General features: G+C 60.9%; 1 protein-coding gene across 1 annotated transcript in view; it reads left to right on the forward strand.

Annotated features, from left to right (window-relative positions):
- TEAD4 (TEA domain transcription factor 4) overlaps positions 1-12,220 on the forward strand; it is a gene marked incomplete at its 5' end in the record, with an annotated part of 72,989 nt that overhangs the window by 44,875 nt on the left and 15,894 nt on the right. The window contains 7 exons of the mRNA XM_082351359.1: positions 1,178-1,242; positions 1,607-1,669; positions 5,620-5,748; positions 6,712-6,755; positions 7,216-7,271; positions 9,516-9,655; positions 10,683-10,856. Coding sequence (XP_082207485.1) covers positions 1,178-1,242; positions 1,607-1,669; positions 5,620-5,748; positions 6,712-6,755; positions 7,216-7,271; positions 9,516-9,655; positions 10,683-10,856 — 671 coding nt within the window. The remainder of the gene's footprint in view (positions 1-1,177; positions 1,243-1,606; positions 1,670-5,619; positions 5,749-6,711; positions 6,756-7,215; positions 7,272-9,515; positions 9,656-10,682; positions 10,857-12,220) is intronic.

Below are 12,220 nucleotides of genomic sequence, written 5' to 3' on the forward strand. Positions count from 1 at the left end.
CAGTGTCTTCCTGTCGATGATTGTTCAGCAGTTAGTTGTGATTCCGGTGCTCTCGCAAAAGGGAGTGAGCGCACGTCCTTCTACTCCGCCATCTTGAACCAGGATTTCTGAGGGTGGCCTCTTGATTCAGCCTTGGCAGTGGGGAGAGGTCAGCTGGGGGCCCCATGTGGCCTTGGCCGTGCTCTCTGGTTACAGCCCAGGTGGCGGACAGCCCACTTGTCTCGCCTCTTCCCTGCATCAGCAGCTCCCTCACTCCCGCTGCTGCAGCCCTCCAGGCTCAGCCAGGCCCAGCAGGACAGGGCAGGTCCCGGAGGTGGAGAAAGGAGGTAATAACTCCTGCTCAAACCCTCTCGCTCTGCCTCTCTCCACCAGTGCCCTTCTTTATGGTCTAATCCTACCGGTGGTCAGTGCAGCTCAAGGCTCACCTGGCCGCCTAGCCTGAGCTGGCCCCTCCTCCTCTGAGCACGTGGCATGGTCCCGTCGGACACGGGCGCAGGGCCATCATGTGGGCACACTTCTCTCCTCCACCAGGTGGTGAGCTCTGGAAAGCAGGGAACGCCTTGTCCTGATCTCATTTACGATAAGGGAGGACGTGGGGCCCCGTAGTCCTGGGGGATCTTGCAGCATCACCTCTAGGAGGCTGGGCCCGCAGCGAGCACTCGTGTGACCCATTGACGGTCTAGCTGGAGCCGTGGAGCTGTGCTTGGCTGGGTTCCCTGTGTCCGGGTTAGGGCCACGGGTTCCCCTCCGGAGACACTCTGTGTCTTGGCACTTGCGTCCCCCGTCCCCCTTGCTGCCCACAGACAGGGCAGACATCCTGTCGGGTCCTGCTCATTAGCAGAGGTGGTGGGGACCGTGGGAGCTGCCTGGGGGAAGGGCCAAGGAGGAGGCTGCCAGGCTGCGGTGGGGGGAGGCTCTGAGGGGGCTTTCTGAGCTGTGCGCCCGCCGGCCAGAGATCCACAGCCCTGTCACCCTGGTCTCAAGTTAGTGGTCTCCCAGCGAGGCCTCGGCTTCCTCTTGCTGCTGGGAGATCCCTGGGATCTCAGGAGGACGGGAGGGGCCCTGCAGAATCCTCACCCCAAGTGCCACTCAGGTTGGGGAGGGCTGGTAAGGGGCCCTTGAACTTGCCTGCTTTTGTCCTGGTCCTCCCGCTGAGTGGATGTTGGCGTCTCTGCAGGTCGGAATGAGCTGATCGCCCGCTACATCAAGCTCCGGACAGGGAAGACCCGCACCAGGAAGCAGGTAGGCCCTGGGGCAGGTACCCTGGGGCAGGTACCCTGGCATTGGTCGGCTCCCAGGGTGGGCCCGGCCCTCCGCAGGACCGGGTGTGGACTCTGGGGACCAGCTTGGGAGGGGTTCTCTGCTGGGTGTGCCACGGACGGTCAGTTTCCCTGGGGTCCCTTCTGCCATCGCCTGGGAGGAGACCCCTCCCCATCCGACTGCACTTCTGTTTAACTGGGAGAGGTGGGGCCGAGGTCCCATCAGTGACTGGTTCTTTCATTCATTCGTTCATCCGTTCAGCCTGTGATGGGATGGGGGGCTGTGGAGGGCTGAGGGTCAGGGGAGCCGGCCGTCTGGGAGACAGGAACCCCTCTTCCTGCCACAGGTGTCCAGCCACATCCAGGTGCTGGCTCGGCGAAAAGCCCGCGAGATCCAGGCCAAGCTAAAGGTAAGGCAAAGGCAGCAGCGGGAGGGCTCGGGTGGGCCAGCCTCCCGGGAGTTGGGGCTCTTTTCCCAGGAGGAAAAGTCTTCCCCTGGGTTTTGGGGCTGGCTGCTTACGTGTGGAGCCAGTGAGCTTCTCAGTGCTGGGGAAAGTGGGGTTCAGCCTGTAACCTCTCTCCCACCTGCACAGAGGACGTTGACTGGGGGCCGTGTCTGTGTGTCCGTGTGTGAACGGCCAGGCTCATGGCTTCCTGGGAGACAGAGGCGGGTCTCCTGCTGTGCTCCCCGCCCCCTGCAGCTCAGAGGAACCGGGCACACCCGGAGTCCCGTGGGTAGAGCAGCAGGACTGCCCTCCAGACCCCATTTCTTGCGGACCGCGTGGCCCCTTACTGCCGTCACCCAGATCCTGTGGGTGGCAGGCCTGCGGGGTGGGGTTCACGCTGGGGGAAGGGCTGGTGGGGCTCCCGGGATCGGCCCCACCTTGCAGGCCTGTCTGCCAACAGGCGACTGACTGCTACACGGGGGGCCAGCCGCCGGTGGGGGTCCCCTCCCCGCGGGACTCGGGCCTCCTGGACCCTGGCCCCAGGGGCCCTTGGCTGAACCCTGGGAGGCAGCAGGCTGCCCATCACGGCGGATGGAACAGAAGAGTCTATGGCTGCTTGGTAGGAGGGGCCAGCACTTGGGGCCGAGACCAGTAAATCCACAGACATTTTAATTGTATTCTCATTTTTATTTTTTGGCTGCACTGTGCAGCTTGTGGGATCTTAGTTCCCCGACCAGGGATTGAACCCGGGCCCTCGGCAGTCAAAGTGTGGAGTCCTAACTGCTGGACCGCCAGGGAATTCCCCACAAACATTTTTTAAAGCAGTGGAAGCCCTTTCGTTTTTTTTTTTTGTTTTATTTATTTATTTATTTTATTTATTTATTTTTGGCTGCATTGGGTCTTTGTTGTGGCACACAGGCTTTTCGTTGTGGTGGCTTCTCTTGTTGCGGAGTACGGGCTCTAGGCGCGCGGGCTTCAGTAGTTGTGGCTCGCGGGCTCTAGAGCGCAGGCTCAGTAGTTGTGGCGCACGGGCTTAGTTGCTCTGTGGCATGTGTGATCTTCCTGGACCAGGGCTCAAACCTGTGTCCCCTGCATTGGCAGGCGGATTCTTAACCACTGCGCCACCAGGGAAGTCCCAGCCCTTTCGTTTTTCTCCCAAATTAAATATCACCCCGATCCGTTATCAGAGGAGCTACTCTGGTCAAAGCTAGGTTGGCGAGAAGCAGGCTAGGGACCCCTCGCGCTAGTCACCTCTCAGCCCCCATGACTCTCGAACCCGAAAGAATCCCAGAACCCAGTTTAAAAGCCCCTGGAGTAGAGGACCACAGAGGCCCCATCTGGCCCCGTTGTCCGTGACCCTGACACTGGAGGCTCTGACGGCGTGGGTGGGAACTCCCAGGAGGCTCCATTCCTTCTGCATCAGCCCAGCTGTCCCCCGCCCCTCACAGCTGTGGCCCAGCCCTCGCTCCTTTGTCCCCGGGACAGCTGGCTGGGCCGCAGCTGCTGGTCCCTCCCTCTCAGGCTGGCACATGTGTACCCGGACGTCCCCGGCCCTGCAGCCCACTTGCTCCTCACTCCCCTCTCTGGTCAGCCTGTGACTCACCAGGGCCTGGTAGGGGACCGGATGGAGAGCCAAATGTCCAGGGTTCTGTTCAGAGCCGTCGCGGGGAGCTTTGGATTCCCGTGGGCTATATGGCCCACGTGTGCTCGAGGAACTGAGCCTGTCCCTGTCCACAGGCTCTAACGTGGGGCTGGGAACAGCCTCTGGGGACTGCTGGACAGGCTTCAAGGGGAGCCATGGACCCCTTAAATAATATGCACATTTTCATGTACATGCATTTTTTGGAGAAGATTGGTCTGAGGATTTTGTCATATTTTCCAGCGGGTCTGGGGCCCAACGTAGTTAAGCTCCCTGGTGGATGGCAAGGTCAGGTAGAAATCCTCGGGTCACGGCCCTGGTCTGGCCTGGCTCTGCCCTGGGCCGTGGGCCCTCGGCCATGTCACCCACCTGCTTCAAGCTCCATCCAGCTTCCCCGCCTGTAAAATGACAGGGTTGAGCAAGATGGTATCTGAGGCCCCCTCCAGCCGCAAAATTCAGTAGCCTGGTCACTGATGTCACCCCCCACTCCCACCTGATTCCTGTCCCACTCGCTGGTCCCTGGCTGTTCGTTTAGACTGGCCATCGGGAAGGGACTCAGGTTGCCGACACAGGGTTGGAGCTCTCTGGCGTCCCACCAGTGCAGTTGTCAACAGAGGTTTGTGGGCCTCCTGGGGCGCGGCCTGCCGCCCCATTCGTGTCCTGGAGGGAGCGGGCCTGGGCGTGTATGGCATCTCCCTCCCGAAATCAGCAGAGTCCTTGGGGAGAGGCAGCCTGATGCTTTGGTTATCAGAGACAGCCTCAGAGCAAGGCCCAAGTTTGGCCCCAAAAGGACAGTGGGCTGGGGTGTCCCACCACTCAGCACGGCCTCCCGGGCCCTCTGTGGTGAGGATGGGTGCCGTCAGATCCTGATGTGCCCCTTCCTTTGTTTGCTCAGCACCCCGGGCCTGCAGAGGTCAGACGTCATGGATGTGCCATCCCGGACGGACCTTAAGGGCCGACTGTCACGTGACCCCTGTCAACACCCAAGTCCCCTAAATCCTCTGAGCTTCAGTTTCTTCATCTTAGAACGGGGAGCCTACGAGTCCTGCCAGCCTCACGGGGGTGCTGAGATGTTCAGACCCAAAGTGAGACGGCGTTCTTTACCTTCCGGGGGCTGTCTCGTGCGTGCCCCACGAGCGTAAGGGTCCCTGAGAAGCCGAGTGGAAGGGCCTGGCCCCAGACCTCATCGCGCAGGATGCCGGGCGCACCACCTGGGCCCTTCGGGCCCGACGCCGTGGTGATGCTCCCCCCGGGCGAGTGAAGTCATATGCAAAACCAGCTGCGAGCTGAGAGGACCTCCCTCAGCAGTTAGCTTGCTTATTACTCAGGACAGATTCGGGTCCACCAATCTGATTATTAAATACAGGGCCCACTGATTTTTCCCATTTGAAAAATAATTCATCATAAAGATACAGAATTTCTAATCAGAGCTCCCGAGTTGACATAAACCAATGTTTTGTCTCCAGTAATGCTTCCCATACTGAATAATACTTGCTGTTCAGTCTGTATGTGTGGTCTTCTTTTGGACCCACTAGGCTTTCTGACATACAGTATGCTGTCTTACTGGTTTTGAAGACCTTTGGGATTGGGGAGCTCAGGATGGGGACCACTGGCTAATACAAATAGTAACCAAGTATTATTACTATTATTATTATAAGCAGGTCATACTGCTGATTTGTTCAGAGCCTCTGCAGGGTGAACCCATTTTGGGGGGGTCTTTGGACCATAGAGGGGACCCACAGAGGGCAGATAGTTGGTATTCACATCCTGACGCGTAAAAGGTTCGGGAGCCATGGGTGCCCATGGTACAGTAGAGATCCACAGGCCAGGGCTAAGACGGGGGCCACAGGAGACCATCCCTTGTTACCATCCATGTGACCGAGGATGACCCTTGCCCAACAGATATTCATGCACCATCTCCCAAGGGCCAGGTGGGCCCCAGCCACCCCTGGTGTGGAGGTGAGCAAGACCTGGGTGGTCCCTGTGTCCCTGAGGTTGGTAACAGGAGAGCCATGTTCTGGCAGGTGGCCTCCGAAGTCTCTTTAAACCCTAATGCGACTGGCAGGGCGAGTGTTGTGCCCCTTTGACAGATGAGGAAAGTGATCAGAGCCACCGAGTGACTTACTCAAGTCACAGGACCGGTGCGCAGCCCTGCAGGAGCGTGAGCCTCATCCCCAGGGCCGAGTCCAGGTCTGGCTTCCCTGTCACCAGCTGGACCCGCCTCTCCCGACCTGCCATGGTGCCCACGCTGAGGCCTCCCCCAATGTCTCCCCAGGATCAGGCAGCTAAGGACAAGGCCCTGCAGAGCATGGCTGCCATGTCGTCCGCCCAGATCATCTCTGCCACAGCCTTCCACAGTAAAATGGCCCTCACCCGGGGCCCAGGCTACTCGGCGGTCTCAGGGGTAAGTGGGGCTGCCTGGAGTCGGAGGCCGGACCGCCCCGTCCTTCTCACTCCTCCCCCTTCCAAGGCACTGGCCACACCAAAGTCCTCACTTGCGTCCTCTCGGGCCAGGAGAGCCGGGGAAGGAGAGACCAAGGACCAAAGGGCCATGCCATTGCCGGGACCGCCCTCCTGGGGGCCTTGGCAGTGACAAGGGTGCAGCCGCCCCCCCGTCAGCCGGCCACCCAGGGGCTCTGCAGAGTTGGCCCCGTTTACAGAAGAGGAGGCTGAGGCCCAGCTTTGGGGCAGCACCGGCATGTTCTGAGGAGCCCCTCTACCCCGCCCCCAGCTCAGCCTCGTCCCCCCTCCGCCCTCAGGGGCTCCTTCCAGGTAAAGGGCTGATGTCCAGGAACAAAGTCCTCTCGAATTTTAAACTGAGAATGGGTCTCTTGGCCGTGGCCAGGTGGGTCCCGCTCTAAGAATAGTCCAGAGAGGCCCCTCCTCCGCAGGGCTGAGTCCTCCCAGGGTCTTGTAGGCTGTTGGGACTAACGCACCGCCGCAGGCCCTGTGTCCGGGGAGCCTCTTGTCCAGCATTTTTCCAAGTGTGTCCAGAGGCCGCTAGGCCGGCAGGGCGTTGAATGGACAGGACGACGGGACGAACGCGTGCACACGTGACTCAGGGGCACTCAAGTCTCAATAGGGTGCTTGACTCCAGATCTCTTGAGGGTCCTGCGTGCCACTGTCGCCAGGCATCTGTCCCCAAGGAAGGGGACGAATGCCGTGTTTGCAAGCCCGGCGGGCGTTCCAGAGGCTGGAGGTCCTTGCAGCACTCGCGGGGACGCCGTGCTGCCGGGCTCTAGGCAGGCACCCTTCCCAGGCCCCGGCCCCGGCCGCGCCCTCCAGCTGAGCCCCTGCCCCGTCTCTGTCTCAACGCCGCCGGCCGCACACACTGGGCTCTGCTGACTCCGTGCCTTTGTCTCCTCAGTTTTGGCAAGGAGCTTTGCCGGGCCACGCCGGAACGTCCCACGAGTGAGTATGGCCACCGTGCGGCCCTGTTGCTCCCTGGGCTGCGCTTGAGCCCGTGAACTCGTGCCGCTGACCCAGGCCACAGGGTGGGAGAGCCGCAGGCTGGGGTCAGCCTTTCCGGATGGCCCTGCACTTATGGATGAGGCTCTCCTGCTCTCGGGCACCCTGGGGTGGCGTTCGCTGAAGCCCCAGTCTATCCGGGGCATAGCAGAACCCGAGCTCGGGACCCCGAGGGGAGGAGGCTAGGAACCAGCCCTCTGGCGGGCCTGGGAGGGAGGGAGGAGGGGTGGGTTTTCCCAACAGACCTGCTGCTTCTGTGGGTCGGCCAGAATCCCGAGGGAGCGGGAGGCCAGAGCCACTGACCACCCGGGCCTGCCTCACTGAAGACAGCGTTGGAGCTTGACCGAGGCTCTAGGGCTGCCACCTGCCCCCAGGCCCATGCATCCTCTCTTGTCTCCCACAGTGTGAAACCTTTCTCTCAGCAAACCTACGCTGTCCAGCCGTCACTGCCTCTGCCAGGTGGGTCAGCGGGCTCTGCCTCCCTCGTGCATCACACCCCTGTGGCTCCTGCTCCGGGTCCCAGGCCCTGACTGCTAGACGCCTCTAGCAGTCCCCTTAGATGCTGCCCTGGCACGTGCTCACACCGTGCACCCCATCTCCCAGCTCCACCTCGATCCTCTTCTAGGAGCCAAGCCCCCTGTGCCCCCAGGGCTGCCCGTCCTCCCCAACCCCCTCCCGAGCGAGGCTCAAGGCTTGCAGGGTGCACACAGCTCAAGGGGCAGTGCCTGCGCCCTGGGTGGCCACTCCACCTGCATGTGTGCCCCGTCCTGCTTGGCTCCTGGGATGGCTTCCCTCTGTGACACTGTAATCCTCTCCTTCAAGATGGGGGTCCAGCAGAGCATGGCTTTGCAGCCGGGAGCCCCTGGTTAGCAGTGGGAAGGCTCCTGGCATGAGGCAGATGGAGGTCCAGCTGGGCAGCACGGAGCTCCCGCCTTCCCCGCTCACGTGACCCGCTCTGTCCCTGCCTCTTTCTCAGGAAGGTCCCTCCACCTTCCGCTCTGCAGGGCGAGATAGGATCCTCGCCTTCACCCTCCTTTCCTGGCTTGGGAATGGCTCCGACCTGCACGGTGGCCTGGCTTTTCCTGCTCTGAGAGCGGGCCCTGCCACCCTCCTAGGTTCCTGATGGCTGCTCAGGGGCCGCCCACCCCCTCTAGTCTGTGCTGTCCCCTCACGGCTCCCCCACCCCGTCTGCAGTCTCATCCCCGCTCTTACCCCCTGTAACCCACCTGCCATCTTTTTTTGTTGTTGTTAATATTTATTTATTTGACTGCGTCGGGTCTTAGTTGTGGTGCGCGGGCTTAGTTGCCCCGCAGCGTGTGGGATCTTAGTTCCCCGACCAGGGATCGAACCCACGTCCCCTGCCTTGGAAGGTGGATTCTTAACCACTGGACTACCAGGGAAGTCCATCCATCATCTTTTTAAAGCATCAATCTCACCGTGCTGCTTCCAGCTTAGAATCCGTTAGTGGCTCCCTGGTGCCTTCAGGACACGATCTAAGCTTAATTGTCACTCTGTGTGCCCTGGGCAGCCTCTGGGGCTGGTGTCTGTGTCTGTCTTCTGTGTGTTGGGCCACATCCGGTGTGCACGCCACGCCTGAACAAATGAACGAGTGATTCGGCTCACCCGTCAAATACCAGCTGGTGTGTCCAGCATGGTCCTCTGCCTGCCCCCCGCCGTCCCTTGTCTGTTTCCTCCCCGGGCTTCTGACGTACCTGCCTCACTGCCCTCTCGTCCCGTCCGCCACCAAGCCCCGGGGTCTTGCTCCCTCCATGTCCCTCCTGTGTCCCCTTCTCTTCACTCCACTGCCCTCTTCATTTTCCCATTTGGGAAAAACCCACAAGGCCTGGGCTTCTGGTCCACCTCGCCCCAGCCCAGTCCTTCCCCCGCGTGGAACAGGGTCTTCAGAAATGCACAGCCGATCGCTCCTCGGCCCCGCCTAAAATCCTCCGATCGCCCTCCTGAGCTCAGGCTGAAACCCGTACCGCTTACCTAGCAGCCAGGGCCCATCTCTCCAGCCCCGGCACAAACCCGCCCTCCCCGTCACGTCTGGCAGACGGAGCCCCCGAGCTCACGGTGCATCTCGCAGCCCCGTGCCCCCTGCCTGGAGCCCCTTCCCCTGTCTGCACCTGCTGCCTCCCACTCTTACCCCGTACCCTCTTTCAGCGCCACCTTCGGGTGGCCTTTCTGACGCTCTTCACGGAGCACTAGGAGCCCCCCTCCCCCGCTGAGCTGAGCGCCTTCCTTGTCCGTTTTCCTCACGTTCATTGCTTCACTTACTCGCCAGCCAGCAGCCAGTGCCTGTTCTGGGCCGGGCGCTGTCCCAGGGGCCGGACAGCAGACGCTCATGTCATTGTAATAGTTGGTCGTCTCCCTGGCTGGACCAGAAGTTCCTCCAGGGCAAGAACCAAGCGGAGGCTGCCCTGGAAGCCCTGGGTCCCGCAGGCATCCCACCCCCCAACCCCAGCCAGCATCCAGTCTCCCCTGAATGCAGTTCCGTGCAGGGCCCGAGGGGACCGAGCTGTTCCAGGCTGAGCTCCCTGCCAGGGCTGCCCCTGGACCGCTGGCCAGTGCTCTGCCCCCACCGCTGGGAGACCGCGTTAAGGCAGACAGCAGGTCCCCCAGCCGGAGGGTCTGGGGGCCTGGCGGAGGGTGCGGCAGGGAGGCGCTGTGGACCGGCTCCCATGTGCCGTCCACTGTGTGCAGGGTTCGAGTCTGCCGCAGGAGCCTCCCCGTCGCCCTCCGCGCCCCCAGCACCCCCGTGGCAGGGCCGCAGCGTGGCCAGCCCCAAGCTCTGGATGTTGGAGTTCTCCGCCTTCCTGGAGCGGCAGCAAGACCCCGATACGGTAGGTCCTGGCCTCCGTCTGGCCACTCTCCCGCCCGGTCCTCGCGCCTGGGGCGGCTGCTCCCGTGCGTCCCCCAGCGCCTCTTCCTCCTGCTCTGGCCTTCTCGCCCTGCTCTCTGCCCTGCGCCACCTTGGGGCCGAACTTAGGGTCCTTGTTCCTTTCCATCCCCCCTTATCCTTCCGTCCTCTCCCTCCCTGCTTCCTTCTCACTGGACCTTCCCTCTGTCCCTGGCTCTGTTTCTGCTCCCTCCCCTAAGCCCTCCCACGGTTCCTGTGCCCCGTCCCGGTGCCCCGAGGCTCTGTCCCTTCCCTGCTCCCACCATGTCCACCTTCTTCCCGGTCCGGTCACCTCTCCGTCTGAAGGCACTGGTCCCAGCCCTGCCCGCAGGCTGCTCTGCCCTTTCCCTGTGGCTCTGAGTCTGTCCCGTGTCCTCGGGAACGCCATCAGGAGCAGCAGCCCACCCCTATCCCGCCCCCTTCAGTGTCTCCGTCCTGGGTGACCGGTGTCACCTGCAAAGTCCAGGTGGGCAGGATGCCAGAGTCGGGGGGACTTCACTGACCATTTCACTTTGACATTTTCAAGCTTATGGTTTAGGTGAGGAACCCAGCGTGGACCACGAAAGAAGCGGCTCTTCTTTAGTTGCAGCGAGGGACCGCAGCCGCCGCCTCCGGGGGGAGCACCCCTCGTATGGGCCGCTGGTTTTCCATCACAGAGGAGATCACGGGGGTCCAGAGATAGAAAATGAGTCGCCTAAGGATGTTAGCGACAGAGTGAAGACTCAGTACAAATAACGACCAGAAAGTGCCGAGCATCTGCTGGGGGTCACCCTGCCCCAGGTGCTGGACACCTGTTGACTCTGCTTTACACTCAGCCCTTCTACTGGCTCCGTTTTACCAGAGGGGAAACTGAGGCCCCCACCGTGACATCCCTGCTCTGGGCCCCTGGCCGGGCTCCGAGCCCCGGTCTGTCTGGTCTGTCTGCCCTGCCGCCCCCATGGCCCCTCAGACCAGCTCTTCTCTGTCCACAGTACAATAAGCACCTGTTCGTGCACATCGGCCAGTCGAGCCCCAGCTACAGCGACCCCTACCTCGAAGCTGTGGACATCCGCCAGATTTACGACAAGTTCCCCGAGAGGAAGGGTGGTCTCAAGGAGCTCTTTGAACGGGGACCCTCCAACGCCTTTTTCCTCGTGAAGTTCTGGGTAAGCCTTGGATGACCTCCTCCTTCCCACCCCAGCACGTCGATGACCGCAGGAAGGAGGAGGGGTGGGCCTTGGCGGCGGTGGGACCTGGGACGTGCAGGACAAGAGCGAAGGGCCAGCACAGAGTGGCCCTCTGGTGCCGGGAGCTCAGACCAGGTGGGGCCATTGGTGCCGCAGAGCAAGGCCCCCTCCTGATGGCGGGTGATGGTCACGCCCGGGCAGAAGTGCGGCCTCAAGGGGTCTGTAGTACCAGAGAGGACCTACAGGAGGCCTCAGGGGTAGTCACCCAAGGCTTTCAATGCCAAGGTTTCCGGGCCCGCAGCGGGGCAGCTGTTGGGCTGGATGGGGCTTGGAGAAGTGGACGGTAGGCTTAGGTTGGGTCATCCCCAAAGAAACACCGAGCTTCTGCAAGAGCTCAGCCCGTAGCTCGGCCTCCGTCGCCCTCCCCAGCTCACCCCTGCATGGGTGCTGTGTGGGTAGAGCCTCCTTCTTTCGAAAACTCCTCCAAGACCAGGAGGCATAGGACCTGTTCCGGGGGCCCAGCACCCACAGAAAAGGGTTGCCGGGAAGAGGGACAGGGCAGGAGAAGCCAGTGGGAGGAAGTGCAGGAAATCCTTCTGGCTGGTGATCAGAGCCTTCGAATCGTCTCGGAGCCCGGAAGCTGGGCCTTTATTTGGTCTCAGACCACTTTGATAACCTGAAAGCTGTGCTTTTCCTAGAAGTGGGCATATTCACACGAAAGTGTACATGCAGTTCCAGGTGGCTTACTGGTCCCTGGCTAGGAGCTCTTAGCCTAGCCCTCGTCCGCAACCAAATCTGTGGGGCTGGCTGTCTACAGAAAAGGCAGGAACAGAGACCCAGGGCCTGGATCCCAAAGAGGCTCAGTGTTTGCCCCTGCAGGACAGCTTGCTCTGTGAGCCGATGGAGGTTGGCCCTGGGCCTTCAGGGATGGGCAGAGTTAGGCGGAAAAGGGGAACAGCCTCCACGGGGGCTAGTCATGGGTAAACGTGTAAGAGAGGGAACCGCGGAAAGTAAAACGGGAGAGGTGAGTCAGATCCTGAAAGGTCCTGATCCTACAAAGGTCTGGATTTGATTCTATGCTGGGATGAAAAATAGGTAATAGTTTCTTTTACTTTATCTTATTTTTAAATCAGTGCATGTTCATAGTTATTAATACCAAGAGGCTTATGAATGAAAACCGTCAGGTTCTCGTCCGCCTCCTCCCAACCCCAAGCCCAATCCCGAGAGGCAATCACTGTAAAATGTCACTGTTTATTCTGGGTTTTATCTCCTTAGTTCTAAATATCTGCTTATATTGCTACACTTTGATATCTATGTATTATGTATTTATGGTAGGAAAACAT

The sequence above is a fragment of the Balaenoptera borealis genome (genome assembly GCF_965194805.1).
Source record: "Balaenoptera borealis genome assembly, chromosome: 13".
NCBI lineage: Eukaryota > Metazoa > Chordata > Mammalia > Artiodactyla > Balaenopteridae > Balaenoptera > Balaenoptera borealis.